General features: G+C 46.9%; 1 protein-coding gene across 1 annotated transcript; it reads right to left on the reverse strand.

Moving 5' to 3' along the window:
* Positions 1–5,476: 5,476 nt before the first annotated feature.
* On the reverse strand, positions 5,477–23,697 carry LOC135814234 (DOMON domain-containing protein FRRS1L-like). Its single transcript, XM_065327326.1, has 9 exons — positions 23,599–23,697; positions 21,973–22,036; positions 18,523–18,582; positions 13,988–14,002; positions 13,389–13,589; positions 11,939–12,046; positions 9,025–9,080; positions 6,915–7,012; positions 5,477–6,571 (listed from the first exon to the last, which is right to left on the reverse strand). The coding sequence occupies exons 2-9, from the start codon at positions 22,015–22,017 to the stop codon at positions 6,309–6,311; spliced, it is 846 nt and encodes a 281-aa protein (XP_065183398.1). The 5' UTR covers positions 22,018–22,036; positions 23,599–23,697; the 3' UTR covers positions 5,477–6,308.
* Positions 23,698–24,007: the final 310 nt, after the last annotated feature.

A 24,007-nucleotide genomic window follows, 5' to 3' on the forward strand; every position in this document is an offset into this window, starting at 1 on the left:
ATACAATAGATACAAAAGGATATGAAAAATGTAAAACACATAGCCAGTGGGCCTCTATTTTATTTTCATGTCCAGAAATTGCTATTCACCTCGTAGTAGCTTCGAAAGTGGGTGGGTGGGTCAAGGCCAGTTACGGATTGAAAAACTTCCGAAATGACACGTGCGCGTGCCACGTGTACGTCTACGTGTAGCCCCTGTTTTCCACGCGCGGCTGCGCGCGAACTAGTACTGTCTACTACAAATATTTTTTGTAGTTCTGGCAGTTTCTGCGCCCCCGCGCGCGCTTCCTTGGCTGCTCCTGGGCCGGGGATCATAAAGTTCGGCGCATTCGACGGCGAGTCGACACTTTCTATTTTTTGAGTTTCACTGTCTCCTTCGTCCAGAGTACCGTCTTCCATGCACTCCTTTGAAGTCCTTCTGTCTAGCGCTGGCGCTGACGACTGTTATTGACTATGTCCAGACAGGCGACGTTGTTTGGAAAGGCGGTGAAGAAGCAGCCCTTTTTCAAAACCGCTGGTGACTCTGATTATTACAGAACAATAAATTGCTTGTGGCAGTTGTCCAAGACGACGAACAAGAATGTATTCTTTGCCGAAGCGAAAAAGGAATGGACGAGTTTGTTCCATATGTGTTGGGTTGTGTGTCCATCAATAATATTTTATTACGGACTGGGGGGGTGGGTGGGTGGGTGAGGAAAAATTTGAAGCTACTACGGATTGGAAAAAACTTTCGATAATTGCGGACGACCCCTTAGTGGGAATCGCATGCTTTTAAAACACACTACGGACATAATATTATTATTATATTTTTCCATCATCGACCACACCACAACTGCGCTCTCCAGCCGGCCTCGACACGTAAGTCGTTGCCACAGCACACCAGCATCGCTGGAGACTGAGTCGGAGCGCAGTTGTGGTGTGGTGGACGATGGAAAACCTGTATACAAATTACAGGGATTACTGACTTTGCTTGGATGTCGGAGCCCTCATCTTCTGAGGAGCTTGAACTCTACGTGTACGGTTCGAAGTTCGTTGAAGAATGTCAGTACTCGGAACATCCTTTCTCTTCTGCAAAAAAACTTGTCCCGAAGGAATACTGACCACACCACACCCGTCCTGAGCAGCAGTGAATGACAGCGCCAATGGAGGTAGGTAATAGTTTGGATCGTTTCGAAAGATCAAAAAGGAAGCAACCACCCAAAGTTGTCTACAGTGTCCGTTTGTAAATCACGGACGTGAACACCAGTACAGACTACTATCCGTACAGTATCGATCTACCGCACGCGCATGCAGTGCACTGACTGACAGTCTGTGCTCCTTGACTCAGTGATCTAGTGACTGCATTGACTGTGATCGGACGGACGTCCTTTTGTGCACACATGATATTTTCGATATTTCTCAGCCGCACACTTTGCAAAATTTAGGGGGTTCCATGGAACCCCCCCCTGGATCCGCCACTGCTCGGACTTGATCGGACATCGATTGTTAGGCACTTCACCCCATTTTTTGAAATCGCGTTTTTTCCAGGTTTATCATCGGTAATCGATGGTGGTGGGTATCACAAGGTCACACAGAAAATTTTATTGAAATCCACAGTGATACCACTCAGATATGAAGGGTTGAAGATAGGCAGTTGCATAAGGCGAAATCAATACAATTTGTGGCACCAACAGCATCTCCGAAGTATCATCAGTGGATATAGTCACAAAACATCAGAGTGTTTTTTTCAAGCACACATCACTCACTTACACCAACAACCCTGTATGGATCGAAACAATACAGATCAAAGTTCAGAATAGGCAAGAATACGGCAATTGTGACCGCAATCACTATAGCAACTCCATAGCAACCCATAGCAACGCCATAGTAACCCATAGTAACAGCTTCAGTTTGCTGTGAAATGAACTGATAACGACATACTGGCAGGCTCCTGCGGGTACTAAAGCGTAAGAGCTATAAAGACATTCTTCTGGCACAAAAACAACAGAGAACTTCCTCGTTGTACGCCGTACACCGCAACGTGGAGGGTAAGTACGCGCGCGCGCGCGCGAATTACTGCACAGGACATTCGTGCCCACAGTCATGCCATCTCAAGTGATTCCAAGTTGGCAAGAAGTTCCTCAGGACCTCTGTTGGTAGCTTCTTTCCCTGGTGTGATATCTGCCTCCCTCTCCTTCAACTGCTCCATGCAGCAGTCATGAATTGCCTGCTGGTGAGCTTTGAAATTTTGGTGAAGCGTGCCTGGCTGCGTATATCAAAGCATCCCCTCATCAGAGGGTTTCTCCAGCAGCCACTGTGCCTTTTGATTGTTCGTAAACATCAGTAGGCCTTTCAGCGCAACCGTGTCAAAACTTGGCTTTCAGTACGCTTTGAGAATTCGCCCAGGTAGGACGACGCATCGTCGTTCTCCTCCGCCTAAAGCGCATACTTCTCAGTGCCTACGTACATAATGTCTCCTTGCGCAGCGATGCGCAAGCCCTGGCAAACAAGAACTCTACTGTTTCTGAATGGAAAGACGACGCTGAAGACGATAAGCAGCGTTTCAAACGCGAGCAAACAACAGTTCTTTGTGAAAAAACTCTTTGCTGGTAGTGTACGTGATCTACAACTCGCAAAAATGTACGCACTATGACGTATGCGGGATCTACTGAAAGCTGAACGTCAGAGCAACACGATGCGCCCAACTATCAGCCCGTACAACGAAGCATAGCGCGTACCTGTACAGTTTTGCGCATGCACTTGACTGGTGCCACGCAAGTACGCACTCTCACCTTAGCAAATTTTGACAGGTCCTGTCACGTGACTGAAGTGCCTACGATTGTTACCAGGTTACCTGGTTTATACGTCGAGTGTTGTCTTGACATGAGCTACGCTAGTCCGTAGTCGCCACGTCCCATCCATGACAACAGCAGTCAAGAACTACTTGAAGAAGGACAACCGAGGCGGCCTACTCGCTAGTACTGTCAGTGCAGTACTCACGGCCAGGAAGTATAAAATTTACCGGTAAGAGAAGAATTGCTATAATTATTATAAAGACCACATAAAAAATAATGTCACCTACACTCTACAGCTACAAATGTAGCTGCCATCGTCAATGTCATTGACTACAAATTCAATGAATCTACACTAGCCAACTTTGCTAGCGACACTCGGCGGGGCATCAGAAAAGTGTCCTGTTACCGGTATAATAATTATGTATTACAGTTCAGGGTTCTAGCCAGGTCAAAATAGTGGGGGGGGGGGGGGGGCAGGGGAAACAGTTACCCCGTGACCCGCGGGCCATTTTTCCATTTTCAGAATAACTGTCTTCTAATGCGGAATGCAACGTACAGGGCGTACACCTGACTTCACCCCAGACAAATGTGTGTACAGGGTGTACACCTGACTTCACCCCAGACAAATGACCCTGACTTCACCCCAGACAAATGACTATGTGCCTTTATGAACACTCTAGTACTGACTATCGACTGCATTCGAGTTGAATGGCATGAAAAAAACACAAAATCGGAAAATAAGTAGGGGGCGCTGCGCCCCCCCCCCCCCTTGGCTAGAACCCTGCAGTTAGATGGGACCGGGACTTTGGTCTGGGCATGGGAATTCTGTCGTTATTCGCGAATTTTCATTATATCCGCAGTCGTTATTAGCAGAGTTGACTGTATTTGACATCCCAAACTGAACTGAAGCGATTATTGGGTATGGTTGCACCTACCAGGAACCAGTAAGGCTTGCTGACCCACGCCTTCTTCATGTCGCGAGCAAGGAACATACCGATACTCGCTGCGCCGGTCCATGCCAGCACCATCTGATATCAGTAATAATATGCCTAGGACAGAACTGATTTTCAATTCTCATGGCCGCATCTCTTCTTCTCTCTTTCTGCATAAAATAGGTAGGCTGTGGAAATACTAATTTGCTACAGTTGCGCTCAGTGAAATCCAACCCGAAGTGCAAAACTGACGTCCTGGACCAGTTCCGATTACATCACTGTACTTCTTGTACATGACGATTGTGTACGTCCAGCAACATTCGCTCCACTTCTGCAGGGCGCCAAGGCCAGGGTCGTGCAAGTTGAGGGCGCCAAATATGCACGCTGCGTCGGATTACGCCGAGCACAACTGTATGTGCAGTCACTGGATCACCTGTTGCAACAGCCTCACAGCCCTCTTACCTACCAAGAGCCTTGACGGCTGGTAATAATTGGTTCCATTTCAACTCGCCCTTAAAGGGGAAGTTAAGGCAAAAATTAAAATTTCACCAGTTGTAGTCTTCGGGGTGCTGAGTCGAATGGTAGTGGTCCGAGGAAGCTGAGACGCTCCCTTCCTACTTGAATCCCAATCGAACTCGCGCACTTCCACCGAAACTGGGTGACTGCGCCCTACTAGATGGGGATTTGTATGCAAAATGTCACTAAAAGCGCCATTTCATTCTTATAAAAGCATGGATGACCGCGATTGGCCCATATGTTGTACTCTTTTGGACGCTGAGTCGATTGGTTTTGGTCCGAAAAGGCTGCGATGCAGCGTTCCTCCTTTATTCCTAATCGAACATGGTTGAACAAGCGGTCACGTGCTCCTGCGTACGCCAGTCACCTGGTCACCGTGCCTGCAGGGTACAACTTACTAGCCTGTTTGACCTTTTTTGGGTGCACTCCTGTCACTCGAGTTGAACTCGAGTTGAACCTTGGTGTGAAATTTGTCGCCTGCTGGCGTGGTGACCAGGTGATTTGGGCACCCAGGAGCAAGTGACCGCTTGTTCAACCATGTTCGATTGGGAATAAAGGAGGAACGCTGCATCGCAGCCTTTTCGGACCAAAACCAGTCGACTCAGCGTCCAAAAGACTACAACATATGGGCCAATCGCGGTCATCCGTGCTTTTATAAGAACGAAATGGCGCTTTTAGTGACATTTTGCATACAAATCCCCATCTAGTAGGGCGCAGTCACCCAGTTTCGGTGGAAGTGCGCGAGTTCGATTGGGATTCAAGTAGGAAGGGAGCGTCTCAGCTTCCTCGGACCAAGACCATTCGACTCAGCACCCCGAAGACTACAACTGGTGAAATTTTAATTTTTGCCTTAACTTCCCCTTTAAACTCGGCAAAGTAGTCTCTCGAATCGACTGATCTAAAATACTGTAACTCTCAAAGGCAAACAAAACGAACTCGTCACGAAACCACACTACAAATTATGCCACCGAACAACAAGACCAGCATAGCAGAAAAATCAAAAAAGCCACGCAAAGATAGCATGCGTACAAACATCTACTCGGGGCGCACAGCCAGCGCGGAGAGCCAGCATGCACGGAACTAACGAATCATACACATGCAAGAGTCAAACAGGATAACGCGCATATCAAAACAGAAACAGAGCATGCCGCAAAAACGGACACTGTAAAACGCACTGAAAACTTATGTTAGCCCACATCCCACATCCCACATGCAGATGCAGATGCTACACCGCTATGAAGTACACCAACACACAGGGCACAGAGTTTGGAGTTATACGGGTGCTGGCTGCGAGTGAGGCAATGTGGCTCAACATAGAGCACGAGAGAGAGAGAGAGAGAGAGAGAGAGAGAGAGAGAGAGAGAGAGAGAGAGAGAGAGAGAGAGAGAGAGAGTGGCTCAACATAGAGCATGAGAGAGTGAGTGGCTCAACATAGAGCGCGAGAGAGTGAGTGGCTCAACATAGAGCGCGTATGGTGGCTCAACATAGAGCGCGTGTGTTGACTTAACATAGAGCACGGAGTGATTGAACGAGTTAAACCATTGCCGTTAAGAGTTGCGCCAGCACCCGGTGTTTATTGTGAAGAGTGGACCGGTAGTGAGGTCCTAGTTATAGATAGTGGTAAGGGTGGGATGGTGGGAAAAAGAATTCACAAGCCAACCACTACTGCGGAGCAAGAGGCAGAAAACAACAACTAAACAGTTTGAGCTCTCCAAACTGCTGTAATAGAAAAATATATTTCTGATCGCTGAGCTGTAAGTACAAACCGGAGCCAGGACAGGCGCACAGTTCTGTGAAACCTTTTACCTGCATGCGTGCTGAGCTGTAAGTGTGACCCGGAGCCGGGACAGGCGCACTGCCCTGTGTACCTTATATGGTGCCTGCGTGCTGCGGCACGCTGCATGTAGCACTGAGGCGTATTGGGTAGCCCAGTGAGTGCATGAGTGTGCACCTGCAGACGTGTACGGCAGTGCATACGTTGCACATGTATGCAGGTGCCAAAGGTAAAAGGGACATGCCTATGTATAAGGAACATGAGAAAATGAGCAGTGGGAGTCTGTGATGAGCGCTAACAAGGGTTAACTGCATTAACCCCACAAAATCACAGTGATCACCAAAACCAGAATACTATACTGAACAATGGCATTTCTGCTCAACGCGGACGCAGAGCTAAAGCCAGTAGTGCTCTGCGAGGTGTACGGCTCAGTGGAGGCTATCTGTGTGGTACTGGGCTGTCCACTAAGTGTTCCGTTGGCATTGCCTAAGAAGCCAGTGCTCTGTGAGGTGTACGGCTCAGTGGAGGCTACCGGTATGGCATTGTGCTGTCCACTAAGTGCTCCGTTGGCATTGCCTAAGAGCAGGATAAAGGATGATAGAAGGGTTGCAAAACCAATGCACATTACATATACCAGTCAAGACTGCACACACAAAATAGGGCAAATGCGAAAGTGACAAAGCACTCTGTAAACTATGACTGCAAGTTGTATAGTGTGTAGGGTGAGCGGAGGTTTAGAACACAACATGGTTGAATCACCGGGGCCCGAATGCAAACGCTGGCACAAGAGACTCTATAGAAGTCTCACCCCCTCCTCTTTGATTGGCAACTACATGCTATGGGATGTGGAATAAAAAAAAAGTAAAATAAAAAAGTAACACATTCCAGGCTGTTGCAAGTGCCAGTGATTTGCCCATACCTAGGCCGGTGCTGCGACTGCCGAAGAAATACGTCCATGGCTGTGACAGGTCAAAATCATCCACAGCACTCGCATTAGTCATTAGTGGACGCTGGAACCTGGCAACAACAACAACAACAACAACAACAACAACAACAACAACAACAACAACAACAACAACAACAACAACAACAACGACAACAACAACAACAACACACCATACCAGGCACGCACAGTAAAAGTACATCACTGCAGTGCCACGGCCTGACTGTCGACGGGCCCACTCTCTTGCTCTGTTCATAAACATGGTTAAACTTCACCTAGGTTTCCCAGTAAAAAGGCAATAGCTTGTTGGGACTCCCCTAGTAAACTACTAAAAACTACTACTGAGAACTTTGCCTTTATTCGAAAACAAACTGGGTTTCGGAATGAAGATTTCGAAAAGCTACTACTACTTCACACAATCTTTATTAGGAAAATTGAAATAGAGATGTGAAAAACAAATAGATGGAGCAGCAATGCAACACAATGTCCAAAAACTCAAGAATTCACTACATATAATTATATATGTATCTCATGGGACAATGTTCGGCATATGTTTGTGAGGTACCATTCCGCTCAGGCACAGAGTCGTGAAGTTCATCCTGTCGCGGCGGTAAGATGATCTTGAACCACGCAAACAGGTGACTGCCCATCGCATAAGGCAGAATGATAGCCTGCAGCGGAGATTGCCCATGATGACCGATATGTGAAGGTCAACGCTCTTTTCCGCAATCAGGCATGCTAGTGTCTTCAGAGCCATTGAACACTCTCTGCCAATCATGCCCGAGGTAGAGAAAACTAAAGGAGTAAATGTACCTCTGTCCACTGCTGTCACCCGCTCTCCGTACTGGCGCGTCTTCATCTGTTCATGGGTTCGGAGCTGGCTGATGACTTAGCGACGCGACAGCAAGCTTGCCTTTGGGTGTGTCACCCGGATATCAAAAAAGGCATCCTGCTGTTTCGTCCAGAAGCCACAAGCCCGGATGGCCAGGCGGGCCCCTGCCGAGCGGCTGGCTGTCCTGCCTTGGAGCCGCTCACCTTCATATGGCAGTAGAGGCGGTTCTACCTCAACATCCCGGGACGTACTCCTTACACTTCACCCTCTCTGAGTCTCACATTGTTATTATTTCTCACCTCATCATATTTTTTCTCTTTGCCCACCCTGTTATTAGTTCACACTTCTCTAGTCTTTCGCACTTCACCTTCTTTTCTCCTATTTTTCTTTCATATAGTGCATTTCGTACTCTTCCACGTATATATTGTTGTTTCAATGATTGCTAGATTTCATTATTGAGACGTACTTCCCTGATGAATGTCTCTAAAAACTTGTTAGGAAATTTTATTATCCATGTTATATTTTTGTTGACTACTACGTCCAACGTCCGCTTCACTGATTCTGCTGATTGCCATAATAAAGTACTGTAATTTCACAAATTTTCGGTGTAAATGTACTTTTATTTTCGGTACTTTCAGTGCATCTGTTTCATACCTAAAGTTTCAATACACCGAACAAATACTAACACACATAATAGCAAGAGTAGATAAACAAGAGTGTGCAACTCGCGGATGGGTAGGCCCACGCCGGAATTTTTTGTCGACGTAATCTTTTCGACGACGCACGCGCTGCGAGTCTTTCGGAAAGTTTTCCCTTGTGCTCTTGGCCGGCTTTACACTACAAGGTCGGTGCCCAGCACGTGCTCTCACACTGCTCTGCGGCAAAATGCGCGTTCTTCTGAAAAAAGGTTACGTCAACAAAAAATTCCGCCGTGGGCGGGGGTATCTGCAGATTATGCAGGAGAGATCCGGAGTTGCACACTCTTGTTTATCTACTCTTGATAATAGGGAACTGCCTCTCTGTACCTAAAGTTTCTGTTCACCTAACCTGGCCTTTTGCACTCATACCGAAAATGTTGAGAACCGGAAATTTCTGAAATTAGAGTACATGACTGTATCAGACCATGTACTGCCCTACCTGGAAGCCTATATCTAAGCTGCCCTTGCTACCGTTCACATGTGCCCATGCTAGTGTGTCCTATGCTGACTTGTACACAGACTGTTTGATTGGTCCCTCAAATTAGTATCACCTCACCTGCAATAGAGAGTGTTTGAAGTGCGCAGTGTCTCCAGAGTTGTAATAAAGGGACTCTATCGGATCAAACACAGCGGAAACAGGCACAACAATGCCACAATAAGGGGCAATCCGTAATTATAGAAAAAAATTAAAAATCCGTCCTCGTGAAAAATTGTCTCTAACTCACCCACCTCCATTTTTCACATTAAGTCAAAGAGGAAGTATACCCTAAAATCAAATTTCACCAGCAGTAGTCTTCGGGGTGCTGAGTCGAATGGTCCTGGTCCAAGGAAGCTGAGACACTCCCTTCCTCCTTTAATCCCAATCGAATCGCACTTCCACCGAAACTGGGTGACTGCGCCCTACTAGATGGGGATTCAGATTGAAGTTGTAGGCAAAAGTCACTAAAAGTGCCGTTTCGTTCTTATAAAAGCACGGAGGACCGTGATTGGTCCATATGTTGTAGTCCCGGCTTTGGACGCTGAGTCGACAGGTTTTGGTCCGAAAAGGCTGCGATGCAGCGTTCGGTCCTTATTCCCAATTGAACACGGGTGAGTAAGCCGGGTCACGTGCTCATGCGTACACCAATCACCTGGTCACCGTGCCTGCAGACTACAACTTTTACAGCGTTCCTGTCACTCGAGTTGAACCTTCGAACCTTTGAGTTAAACCTTGGTGTGAAAGTTGTAGCCTGCAGGCATGGTCCACGTGACCACTTTAATGCTCACCCGTGTTCGATTGGGAATAAGGGCCGAACGCTGCATTGCAGCCTTTTCGGACCAAAACCAGTCGACTCAGCGTACAAAAGACTACAACATATAGACCAATCGCGGTCATTTGTGCTTCTATAAGAACGAAACGGCACTTTTAGTGACTTCTTCCAGACAAATCCCCATCTAGTAGGGCGCAGTCACCCAGTTTCGGTGGAAGTGCGCGAGTTCGATTGGGATTAAAGGAGGAAGGGAGCGTCTCAGCTTCCTCAGACCAAGACCATTCGACTCAGCACTCCGAAGACTACTACTGGTGAAATTTTGATTTTAGGGAATACTTCCCCTTTAATTTTTTGATTTTTCCCAATGCCCACCTAGAAAATAAGAACTCTTGACCCCAGGCCCTTCACTGACTCCACCTGTGTCAAGCCATACTACTGAGTAGATCTGCCAACGTTCATCATGCACGTCCTACAACTACCGTAACGTTGCGTACATACTTGCCAACCCAGCCAAACTGCGGCAAATCCCTTAGTCCGGCACACACCCAGTTTCCCTTATATTCTCCCATTTCCCTTGTTTTCCTGGTTTTCGCCAATTTCGGCAAATTTCTCTCTTTTGGGCAATTTTTGATTATTTTTGTGTATTTTCCGCAATGTTTTCTTTCTTTTTATTCATTTCTAACCTATTGATTATTGGAGGACCAAAACCTGAGTTTCAGATCATCCCTACATGTGTGATTCTGTCAAATGCAGGGCCGCATGAGCCCTTGTCACACCACAAAAGAACCTTTTCTTGAACACTCATGGTTCAGTGCCAATACCGGTAGTTTTTCCATCAAAATCAAAAATCCCCGGTATGCCGGTAGTGACCGTAGTTTCCCCGTATATACGGGGAAAACCGGTATGGTTGGCAAGTATGCACGTATAAAAGCAGGTGCTTACGGCAGTACAGTCAGACCTCGCTTAACCGCACACATCCGTTTTCCACAAAAATATCCGGATAGGCGAGGGAACCGGATAATCGAACACACATACTGTGTGTGTGCATAGCATACCTGCAAATCGGTGACCAACAATTTTCTTCCGGATGGCGAGGGATCCGGATTAACGAGAACCGGATAAGCGAGGTCTGACTGTATAAGCCGGGGTTCGAACCATGCTTCTCTTCAAGTTATGCTTCTATTAAAAAAATGCTTCTACGTCAACATCATCAGCGTACACTGTGCAGTGCATACTGCCACGTATGCACTGTGGAAGTACGTGCATGTGTCTTTGCAGAGAGTGGCTTCTATTCAAATCGTGCTTCTGTGTCACGACGTTCTTCGAAAATCGGCTTCTATTCGAGCCATGCTTTTATACAGATCATGGTTTTATACGCGACACTACGGTACATCATACTGGTGTTTGCGACAATCGATCCTACACTACAGTACACTACACAGTCAGTCGAACAAGTGTATGAAAAATCAAAAACATTCCAGCGCTCTTGACCACCCACCCCCTTTTTGCATGAGGATGGATTTTTTTTATTTTTCGAAAATTACGGACAGCCCCTGAAACAATATTTTATTGCTATAACAGTATTATTTATGCGCATCCCCGTGTATGCCGTGCACACACCAACGGCTTCCAGCTATGCCAACGGACATCCAGTGCTCGCACGGCATGTACATGACTGAGCCAAGCACGGTTTTAAAATAATACAGCAGCGACGAGACTGAGACTGAGACTGAGACTGAGACTGAGACTGAGACCACCTTCATCACTGGTACCGGTAGCCAGATTCACGGCTAATAAAAGACATGCTTCCCTTCCATGCTCAGTCATGAATCATGACTGTCGGCGGGGTACAAGGGTTCCAAGGACAAACTCATCACACCAGTGATCAAACAACAGTGCTGAAATCTGCCTTCTCACATGGCCAGGTGGCATACAAACCTTGATCGAACAGAACTCAAACCTCCATCATTAAAACTTTGATAGCACTGGGCAAATTTCCCCACGGCATCAGAAGATAAGAAAGTCACACGGTCCACACTCCATCGGACGCTCCTACGGTGTATAACTGTGTGTGTCTGATCAATGCTGGTTGTATGCAATCCAGGCAGGCGTTCATTATAATCAACCCAAACACATTGTTGTATGTATGTACATGTACATGATGTATAATTATTATGTCACAGTTGAAAGCCGTCGAGACTCGAAGTTATAAGCACTCACAGCTGAGCTTCCAGTGTCACGAACGTTGGACCGCCCAAAGTTGTGCAAGTTCTTGGCCACAACTATACCATTAGTCGTCACTTCACAGGCTAACACGTCATCATTTCCCTGGGAAAGGCACAGAATACAAAGCACTTCGCATACTTGAATATGTGTGTGTGGGGGAGGGGGAGGGGGGGGGGGGAGGGGCAAGACCAGTACAGGACGAGTGAAGCCGCTCAATTACTAACTTTTCCTGTAGGTATGCAAAAGACGTTACTTCAGTAACATCTGGCGCAAGCCAGGGTCCACACAGCTTTAATTCCGTTTGTTTGTTTGTTTGTGCCTGACGACATCGGCATGCCTGGCGCTATCCCGCACATGTCCCGTACTATACCATCAAAGACAGCTGGCCACATTGTGACATTATTCAAATAGGGCTTTCTACTGCAAGATCATAACGTGAAGCAACTTGGAAGAGTGTATATCAAGTGCGAAGTGTACCGGGGGGAATGCATGCAGGGCGAGAATGTGGGTTCAAATCCCATTATAGTGTCTTGAGAAAATTGGTGAAATGAAAGAAATATAGCATCGCTATGGGTTTTTTTGCCTAGGTCATCAACGTTACAGTGTCGCATTATCGCATTATCGTTTGAATGTTTTTGGGTGTGGTGCTAATGGGCCGGGAATGTAAGGACCGGGTAGATTGCAGTGTTTTAATGGGCGCGGTTGTTGTATAGATGGAATGCTGAGATCATTAGCAGAGAACTATGAGGGAGAGCAAAATGACAGGGGTGACAGTGTTGAAGCTCTGAGCAGATGGCGTCGGCAGGAGTGCCTACACAGAGAGTAGAAGATGGGAGAAGAGAGGTCCCGCCACCTCGACAGTCGCCGTGCTTGCGAAAGGCTAATAAGCCGACAACAAGAAACAACGGGGCAAATATCCCGTCGCTTGGACTTCGTGAAATATGTGTCGACAGCAAGAGACTGCTAAACAGGCATCCAGTCGGCAGGAGAAAGGACGTGATCATGCCCGAACTTGTTCCGTATGTGGTGACTGCGGTCCATAGGCATAGAGCCGTCATCTATGCAATCTATGCCGCTATGCAAAAGACGTTACTTTATCGGCTACATCATTGTATTGCAAAAACGTTTCCATCAGTTCGAATCACATTCATAATGAGCCAGGCAAAAAAGCATAGGGCAGGGCCCTGAGCTTTAAAGCTCTCTTGTTTACTTAATATAAGCCATTGGATCCCGTGCAAGCACATCTGCTGCAGCTTAGTACGTTCAGATACACAACCAAGCGTAATCTACAACATGCACAGACAAGTAGTGAAACATGCACAACATGTGCCAACAGCAACAGGAGTCACTGCCCCCGGCGCTAGACCACTCCGTGGCGGTGGGGATGTTCAGTAGAGATCTGGTCCAGCAGCAGCAGCAGCAGCAGCAGCAGCAGCAGGCTTACCATTTCATCATCGGCACTGTAAGCTATAGCTAACCAGCCTGAATCGGGTCCAGTCACCCCAAACAGCTCTACCTCCAGCATGTCAGGGCCCACCTCACGGTGGGTATACACGAATCTGCAGTCGCTAGTCGAGTTGCAACTGGAAGGCTGGGTAAAGCAGAACTTGCTAGGAGAGCTTCCACGGCATGCGTCGAGAATATCCTACACAGCACACAACAAGCATACCGGTACTAGTACTAGTATCAGAATATTTACTGCCAAAAGTTGAAATCATAATTTACATAAGTTTCACAACCAAACTATTAGTTGTCAAGAGACGGAACTGCAGATTACAGCGTGATTTTGAGGTATACATTGAAGTATACTGATGGATCAACAATTGCCCCATCTTTGCCGAAGACCGAAAGACCTGGCAAGAACATAGCAAGCAACAATGTAGGAAAGAGGTGAATGTGCCAGTGTATCGCTAACGAGGTGAATGTGTCAGTGTATCGCTAACGAGGTGAATGTGCGAGTGAGTGTATTGCTGACGAAGAATACAAGGCAGGGTGCTGTAACGTGACATGCTTTGAGTATGCAGGGTCGATTTGGTCACTTACCACAATAGAAATCACCTGTAGGCAGCAGCACCGCGTACAGTGTTGACGTCCCCATCACAGCTCAGCAATGGGAAGCACATACACGTACAGGAAATTGCACCAGAACCCCCCCCCCCCCCCACACACACACATAGACACACATGAACGCGCACCCACAACCACACCCCACGCACTCACGCACACACCCACACACACACACACACACAGCAGAGGCTGTTTGAGCGTAAGCTTAGAGCCACTGTTCTAAAACAGCATACTGCAAAACCAGAAAATTTTTAATGTCAGTGGAGATATATTTTCGGCAACTTTGGTACAGGTAATTTTTACCTAGGCTCAAATAAAACGCGACCTAAAATTCAACAAAGCCATGCCACACAGCACAGTGTGCAAAACGCATTTTTGGATCTGGAAAACTGGTTTCCCGAAATTTTCGCGCTGCCGAACAGCTGACTCATGATTTTGGGAAATACCGAAAATATCACACCACCGAAAATTCCCAGTTTTTACAGTAGCAGCCATGATGATAATGATGATAGATGCACAGATATCAGGATGCAACCTAGAACTACAAGGGCAGAGGGACTTGGGAGTGGATGTACCATGACAAGGTTTCTTTTTGCGTTTCCACCAATGGATGCGGCTAATGGGGTTTCTCGGCACTAGTGCCAGTGGTTGTGCGACTTATCCCCTCACCCCCACCGTTAGGCGCTGCATCTGCCGCTAGGGTTTACCAGGTGTTAGCGGCCGTCGTGAGTTCCCTTCGGGAACCGACACGATAATTTACCTTTACTTTTTTACCAAGTGAAATCTGGAAAGAGAAGCCGACAACTGACTATAGAGGTTGTGCGAGTGATTTCACGGGTGAGCCAGCGGACCCGCTTAAAGGCGGTACGTATGCAGCGTGAGTTAGCGGACCCGCCTATGAGCGCTACGTATGCAGCGTGAGTTAGCGGACCCGCCTATGGGCGCTACGGATGCAGCGCGAGTTAGCGGCCCCGCCTATGGGCGCTACGGATGCAGCGTGAGTTAGCGGACCCGCCTACGGGCGCTACGGATGCAGCGTGAGCCGCCAGTGCGCGGCAAGTGCAGCGCTGTGTTGCGAGTCCCCGGCTTCGCCGGAGCATCTCAACTGATGATGTAATCACATAACCTCTAATGTTACTACGCTACTATAACGACCAATCATCATTCCGCCACAGACAACACGAGAAGGACGCCCGCCTATCGCAGTACGTCTGGGACAAGAAGGATCAAGGGAAGGCATGCAGCATTCAATGGGCGGTACACCGCAAAGCAGTGGCCTAAAGCAACAAAAAGCAAAACATGTGCAACCTATGCGTGGCGGAAAAATTGGCAATCACGCAAGCACCTCTCTCTCTCTCTCTCAACAAGAGGAGTGAACTTGTGTCAAAATGTTGCCACGAGAATAAGTACATTGTACTACCTTCGGAACTTCAAACCATCCACATGCATCACCTAATCAAGTAGCAGACAACCAGCTCCAGTGCATGTCACTTTAAAGGGGAAGTTAAGGCAAAAATTAAAATTTCACCAGTTGTAGTCTTCGGAGTGCTGAGTCGAATGGTCGTGGTCCGAGGAAGCTGAGACGCTCCCTTCCTACTTGAATCCCAATCGAACTCGCGCACTTCCACCGAAACTGGGTGACTGCGCCCTACTAGATGGGGATTTGTATGCAAAATGTCACTAAAAGCGCCATTTCGTTCTTATAAAAGCACGGATGACCGCGATTGGCCCATATGTTGTAGTCTTTTGGACGCTGAGTCAATTGGTTTTGGTCCGAAAAGGCTGCGATGCAGCGTTCCTCCTTTATTCCCAATCGAACATGGTTGAAGAAGCGGTCACGTGGTCCTGGGTGCCCAAATCACCTGGTCACCACGCCAGCAGGTGACAACTTTCACACCAAGGTTCAACTCGAGTGACAGGACTGCACCCAAAAAAGGTCAAACAGGATAGTAAGTTGTACCCTGCAGGCACGGTGACCAGGTGACTGGTGTACGCAGGAGCACGTGACCGCTTGTTCAACCATGTTCGATTGGGAATAAAGGAGGAACGCCGCATCGCAGCCTTTTCGGACCAAAACCAGTCGACTCAGCGTCCAAAAGACTACAACATATGGGCCAATCGCGGTCATCCGTGCTTTTATAAGAACGAAATGGCGCTTTTAGTGACATTTTGCATACAAATCCCCATCTAGTAGGGCGCAGTCACCCAGTTTCGGTGGAAGTACGCGAGTTCGATTGGGATTCAAGTAGGAAGGGAGCGTCTCAGCTTCCTCGGACCACGACCATTCGACTCAGCACCCCGAAGACTACAACTGGTGAAATTTTAATTTTTGCCTTAACTTCCCCTTTAAGTGATACCTTTCACCACTGCTGTCATTCGCACCTTGCATATTCATGCCATGATGCAATCTGTCACGACTGCTGTCATTTACACTTTTGATTTGTGGGTATATAAACCAGTATCCAGATTTACTCATAACTGTATTCTGAGGATTGCTTAGTGTGGGAAACTCGGAGTAAAACACTCATGGCCAGCAATCGAGGACATCTGAGAGTTGTAATTTGTGTACTCCTCCGAGGTGTGATTTTTGGCGTGCTGGGCCAAGCACAAGGAAGCCATCTGCAAAAAAACTGCAGAAAATGGTTGTTGTTTGATCCTTCGTTGTAATCTTTGTTTCTAGTCGAAGCTAGTTGCTGTTTGGAGCAGAAACGCTGAAATTGACTATTTTCTGCATGTACTCATACATGTACTCATGTACTCAGGCATGCAGTCTCACTCGTATTTTAGCTCTTTTTTTCTGGAATGGATGCTGCTCTGCGCCCCTTGGTGAACATTTCCTGCGCTCGCGGAGCAGCTGAAAAGGACCACTGGTATGTCTGGTTCCTGGTTTGAAAGTGGAGAGTCGACTTTTGTGCCTTGAAAAAGGAGTAGAGAGCGATAAAGGTACGTCTGTAGCTTATTTTTGAGTGCTCCTCGTACATTTTTGATCGTGATAGAAATTCTCAGACCAAAGTCAGACCAAAGTCAGCGCGATGATGGCCGTACAGTTTTCTTGTGGATTGTTTAGTTGTTTCATCTCGTTTCTATGTCAGTATCGTGATGGTGAAGTGGAGAGGGTGATTTTCTTCCTCTAGGCTTCGTTCGGCCGACTTTGCTTTGTCCTCGTTGAAAAGTGATCCTGAAAAAAGGTCGATTCGCAAAATTATGTTGATTTTGAATGTACGTGATGACATGCGATTGCTGGCTATGTTTTTCATCCTCTTGATATTGTTTAAAAAATCACATCACCTCTATAAACCACACTGCTGCGGCTTTGGCCACAATTCCGGCGCACATTCGCGGTCAGCCAACAAAAGCCGGAAGAAGTGCGGGGTGTGGCTGGTAGAGAGGTATCAAACTTATCGAGCCTGCATGCCACTCCACCAGGCCCGTGCCCATGTACCACCTATTGATGTGCATGACCACATTCACCAAAGCGCCCTGGAACTCGAGGAAATGCGGCGCCATAGACTGGGCACGCAATGATGAAGTGAGCAGAAATGTGTACAAACCTGTGGGACAAAGACGAGCGCCGCAGTGCATTCAGATCTCCACTAAGACTAAGATTACTTTTGAAAACATCCATTTCAGCGAAAACAACGTTCACGGATGACACCAAGAGTCCATAAACAAGAGAAGAGTATGCAGCTGTGATCTCTTTTCTATGGGCCAGATGCGCGGCGCGCTGCCTTCATTACATCATTCAGCTGCAGTCTGTGCACTGCGGAAAATTAAACACCGCACTTTCCCTCTGGTTTGAAATGAACTATCGTACGCAACTGGAGTTCACGCTCCAAAATGTAGAGATCGCGTAGGTACTGGAACGAATCGAGCAAAGCCGGATGGGCTCGTACGATCGTACGAGAAATTGTGGGTTTGAGTGCATGTTTTCAGAGCGGTACATAATGAAGGCAGCGCGCCGCGCACTGACCCATAACCACAGTTGCATACTCTTGTTTATGCACTCTTGATGAGACCACAGTAACACATTTCACTCGGTCTGTGCAAAATTTTCTGCAGAGTTACACGGCTCTTGATGGCTGTTTAATGCACTGGACGACGAGCATGGCCGTAGTAATCCTACTGCTTGATGCATGGTGCTATCAACTGACAAGTTTCCAATCGGTATGTAGCAGCTAGTGCAGCGGATAGTGATTGCCATATGGCCACATGGCAACTTTTTTTGGTTTGTTTAGAGCACACAGAGTGACATCATCTGTTGTTACCGGTATATGTACCAAAAGTAGCAAAGGTATAATTAGTATACTTCCAAGTACATAGCAAACACAGCGGAGGACGTTCAGGGTGGTTAAAACTCTGAGTTTCATGCCGCTAGGCAATCATCAGGCAAGTGCTAAGTAGCCCTGCTGCATGTTCTGATGTCGTTCGTGAAATGTCACTCTTTCCAGCCGCAAGGGCGCGCAGCTAACTGTGCATGCTCCACGCCTAGACAAAGAGAGGCCCTTACTCACCGGTCTCTGGGTTGGTATGGTGATTGCAGGTGGTTGCGTGGCGGTAGGATCAAAAACAGGCTGCGCACAGATATTGACATACACGATGACAGAGTCAAACAGAAATGGAGAGTATTATTATTATTAAATAAATAAATTTCATGGTTCGCGTGAGACTCGGCTGGAAGCCGAGTTTTCCTCATCCGTAGGAACGCCACCACCCTCTAGGATCAAGGCGCAGATGCAGCGCCTAAACGGTGGGAGGTCGGTAGATCAGATCCACCACAAAGTGGTCAAAAACCGAAATCCCATTAGCTGCATCCATGTTACCCTCGTGCCAGGCCACGAGTTCCCAATTAACTGTGGGTCGCAGCACGGCTGGAAAAATTCCTTCCGTTTCCAAGCAGGACTTGAACCTGGTACCTTCTGTTTCTCAATCATGGTCTTGGACCGTCCCACTATGCCTGCCTATTATTATTAATGTAGAAGAGAAAAGGACATATGGATACGAGTTAAGAGTAACTCTCCATCACTGTAACATATATACAGTCAGAAAGTGCAATAACTAGGCACAAAACTGACAGAGTACTGAGACATTCGACGTCCTGACACCTGACACTGTTGGTTAGCGCTACAGAGATGTGTTGAAGCTAGGTGTCAGGACATCGAATGTCTCAGTACTCTGTCAGTTATTTGCCTATTTATTGCACTTTCTGACTGTATATAATATCATGTTACAGTGATGGAGAGTTACTCTTAACTCGTATCCATATGTCCTTTTCTCTTCTACATTTTATTTATGGCTCAACATCCGAGTTTCATATTATTATTAATATAATACTATTTGAACTCGGATGGTGAGCCAGTTAGTCATAACTCGTAACATTTCGTCCTTCTCCTTCTTTACCATAATACTTCAAAGTATAGTATTTGCTTAATGGTAGAGCATCGCTGGCCATAAGCGAGGGTCCCTGGTTCGAGTCCTGGCGGTGACAGTCCATTTTTCTTTATCAATGCTATAAACAGTATTAGTGTCGCAGACATTACCGTGCAAGTGAACACGTCTAGAGTCTAAAAGAAAAGAAGAAGTCAGGGGTGTCGCACACAGTACGGTCACTACGGTATTGACCGTACCACTTTTTGCCCCAAGTACCCCGTGAATCAATAAAATGCACTGATTTGGGCTCTGAATTTCCAAACTTTTCGGCTCAGCCACCCTTCCCTCACGAGTAAATTGTACTTCAGATCACTGACCGTACCACACTTTGTATACATGTAATTCCAGAACTTCAGACTTTTCCCATTCATCGTAATCTCGCGCATACGAGACCATGGTCTTATAATCGAAAAGTCGCTGTTTTCGGTCTTTTCAAAAGTGCATTTTCGTACGATTATAAGACCATGGTCATATATGCGAGAAACAAACATCGCATCGACATGTACATGTGCAAGTACCCATATTATTTGGTTAATGCCAGTACAATGGAACCATGATAAACCTCGTGTGGTTTTGTGATTTTCATTCAAGTATAGGTGCATGTAAGCGAGAGTGCTCCTATATTCGTAAATAAGAACATGTCCTTACATGCGCGAGATTACGGTACAACTTCCCCCCACACTTACTGGTATGAATATTTGTAGATACAGTCAGACCTCGCTAATCCGGTCCTCGTTTATCTGGATCCCTCGCCATCCGGAAGAAAATCGATGGTTACCGATGTGCAGCATATGTTATGCATACAACATAACCGGACCTCGCGATCCGCATACCGGTGTATGATTTTGTATACAAACTGGTTAAAATGTGTAAAAAAAAGCTTCGTCGTATCCGGTTGCATGTGGCTTGCAGAAACTAGAATCAGGGACTTGTACAGGCAAATGAGGTCCTTGACCTGCTGGGTGCATGTGGACAGCACTCAGTTGCATGCACTTGTCATTTTTCTCGCTTGTTTTACATGTTGTGCACGCTAGTTGTACTGCATAGGACCCGTCTACATGTATGTACAATGTCACTGCTTTTGACATGCCACATGCAAATAAAGAATGTGTGTTCAGTTATCCGGTTCCCTCGCCTATCCGGATATTTTTGTGGAAAACAGATGTGTGCGGTTAAGCGAGGTCTGACTGTAGCAAAGTTTTCACATCCATGATACCATCGGCCATACATTTATGATGTTGTTACAACCAGCTTAGAAACGTTGTCCTCGTCCAGTCGGACCTCGCTTATCCGGTGCTCTTTTATCCAGATCTCTCGCCATCCGGAAGAAAATCGCTGGTCACTGATTTACAGCATATGCCATGCATACATATAGCATGGATGTTTGATTATCCGGTTCCCTCGCCTATCTATGATTATCCGGTTCCCTCGCCTATCTATGATTATCCGGTTCCCTCGTCTATCTATGATTATCCGGTTCCCTCGCCTATCTATGATTATCCGGTTCCCTCGCCTATCTATGATTATCCGGTTCCCTCGCCTATCTATGATTATCCGGTTCCCTCGCCTATCTATGATTATCCGGTTCCCTCGCCTATCTATGATTATCCGGTTCCCTCGCCTATCTATGATTATCCGCTTCCCTCGCCTATCTATGATTAACCGCTTCCCTCGCCTATCTATGATTATCCGGTTCCCTCGCCATCTATGATTATCCGGTTCCCTCGCCTATCTATGATTATCCGGTTCCCTCGCCTATCCGGATATTTTTTGTGGAAAAGGTATGTGTGCGGTTAAGCGAGGTCTGACTGTACCAGGCCAACACCTTAAACAAACCTTACAGAGATGGATCACTACATGTATGTACGTGGATCTACATTGACAGCCGGTATGTCAGCATGCAATAGGAGGCATAACGAAAAGCTGGAATATACCCGCAATCTGATCAGTCCCGGCCAGGAGGGCCCCGTCCAGTCACTGCTACCGGATGTGTCACCCTGATGTGAAGGCAACGGCCGCAAACGTGAATGGATCCTTACGAGAACTAGACCCGTCTCCCACGTATAGTTGTAGATAACGTGAAAACACCAGTATGTCCTGCCTTGGGTGATCCGTGCAATTATTTCTTGCCACATTTGAGGCCAGAAAAGTCCAAAGACCGGGAAAATTAACAATGGATGTGGCAGAGGGGATTTCGGCCTTTGGCCTCTGGTTGGTGGATCTGATCGATCTTCCCCCACTGCTTAGGAGCTGCATCTGACGCCTGATCATGGGGTGGTGGCGTCCCACGGAAGCGGAAATGTGGTTCTTGACCTGCCCGGTACGCAAACCGTCCAAATTTTGAATATTTTTAAATCAACAAAAATTAGGCCAGGTATGCTGCGGATGTGCGAACTTTACTTTTATGCCATGGCAAAATGTATGGAGAAGCAGATCCAAAACCCAGATTTTTCAAGTTCAAAGTGGGGTTTTGAGCCTCAATTCAGGCCAGTTCATGTGCAGACACTGCATAGCAAGTGTTGGTATCCACTTACAGCTGTAATGGTATTTGATGGTATCTGTGTGTACACAGTCGTCATCGTCTCCACCACTGTGCACCTAGCAATGTGAAAACAGACATATGCACAACCGTGGCGTGTACATACGCACGTACACATGCACATATGGAGACATGCACATACGGACACACACATATGCACACACACGCACCAACCATCCCCATTCTTGAAAACAAAAAAAGGTTACCACAGGCTTTCCATAAGGCTAGAGACACTGATACTAGACTTGGCCAGTGCCTGCACTCTTTGTCAGTGCAGCACACGTGTTATCGAAACAGGGTTGGGAAAGTGGTGTGACTGATGTGTGACGAGCCAAACTGGTTACTCACTTCTGCATGTAGTGCTGTAACGGACGACGACAAACAGACTCATCCTCTGCGTCCCTGATTTCGTCACCGCGTTGTAACGGAATCATACCCATTCCGTTCCCCGGGACGCAGGACACGAAGGACAAGTACTTGTTTCTTATATAAGGCCAAAACAAAAAAATAGGCTTGTTTCGGGTCGGCAACCCCTCAAAAAGGAGACTCGGTCGGCCGGATGAAACTTTTTGGATACTTTTTTTTGGTTCATCAATCGTTGTGGTATTGATGGACAAGAGCACCTACACAAGTACATTGCACATGTATCATGGCAAGGATCAATGTCAAAGTTAACTATCTCACTGTTCTTGTACAGTATGTGGTGTATTCCTGATGTCCTACATCCTGAGAAATCAAGCAAAGAGTTCGAGTGCTTGCAGCTCCGTTATAATAGCTTGTATCGACCCCGGAGTTTTCGAGCCGACAGCTGAGACTCTCTGCTACCTCGTAGGTATTTCGATTGTTGAATTCGGTTGAGATTCGACTGAGTTATGACTTGTTGAGTGCACTTGCAAACATGGCATTGGCACCATTCGTATACATTTGGGACCAAAAAAAGTTTCAGAATTTGGGAAAAAGTGGCCTGGTCGGCCAACCCGAAACAAGGTCATTATTTGTTTGGGCCTTATTATATTATCGGCATGACGGAAAAGGAGACTACACTCAAAGAGACGAACAAGAAGACTGACAAAAAGACCTCTCGACTACAACACCCCGCATCCTCATATTACACATGCACGCAACTAGACGAAGACGGTTTGGGGAATGTCATCACACAGGAAAACAACACACCATTATTATACAACAGTGGGCCAGATCTTTTCACCAACAGCACTGAATTTCAGAGATACCCCACTGACTGTAGTGGTTCTACAAACGCACCAAAGACATCAGGCTTGTAACTAGCTTCGTTTACAACAAATCACAAGTGTGTGGGAATACAGAGAACGACAGAGAGATCAAAGGAAAAGCCAGGCAGGCAGGTACAGCTAAAGTGCGTACGGTACAACTGGCATGTCGTACAGCGCGGCCGGATGAATGCATACATGCTACATAAAAGGATACAATGACAAACAGTGGGATGTGTATCCACTACACTGACTACGTTGGCGACCAAGGTGTTTCGCTGTAACCCTTGCTTCAGTGCTATGTGGTGTCCAATATACACACTGATCATGCAGCCGATAACATCTCCAATATACACACTGATCATCCAGCGGATAACATCTCCAAAGCTCACCTCACAGTCAGATCAGAACGAGCAACGCTTGGCGCTCTCCAGTCCAACGTTATGGAGTTTGTGTTGTCTAATGCCCCATTGTGAGTGATACCAGTCTGAAACAAAACGGACGGTATGTTCACCGGAAAATGAACACATTGAATGCATCAAGTGATTCGGTCAGGAGGACCTGTTTTCAATAGTAGTGTATACCACACCACACACCTGCCCCCCCCCCCCCCCCCCCCTCCCAGCTTACCATTCCAACCAAACAGAGCGAAACTTCGTGACTTAGGAGATACTAGTACTAAAAGTTAGTACTTGATGAATTACTCAATCTGCAGACAGAACTGTTTCGTCCTTTGTGGACTCATCAGCGCAGCACAGAGAAAATGAGGCCGAACCTGGTAGCAATGAAAAATAGAATTTC

Source organism: Sycon ciliatum, chromosome 4, assembly GCF_964019385.1.
Source record: "Sycon ciliatum chromosome 4, ocSycCili1.1, whole genome shotgun sequence".
Taxonomy (NCBI): Eukaryota; Metazoa; Porifera; class Calcarea; order Leucosolenida; family Sycettidae; genus Sycon; species Sycon ciliatum.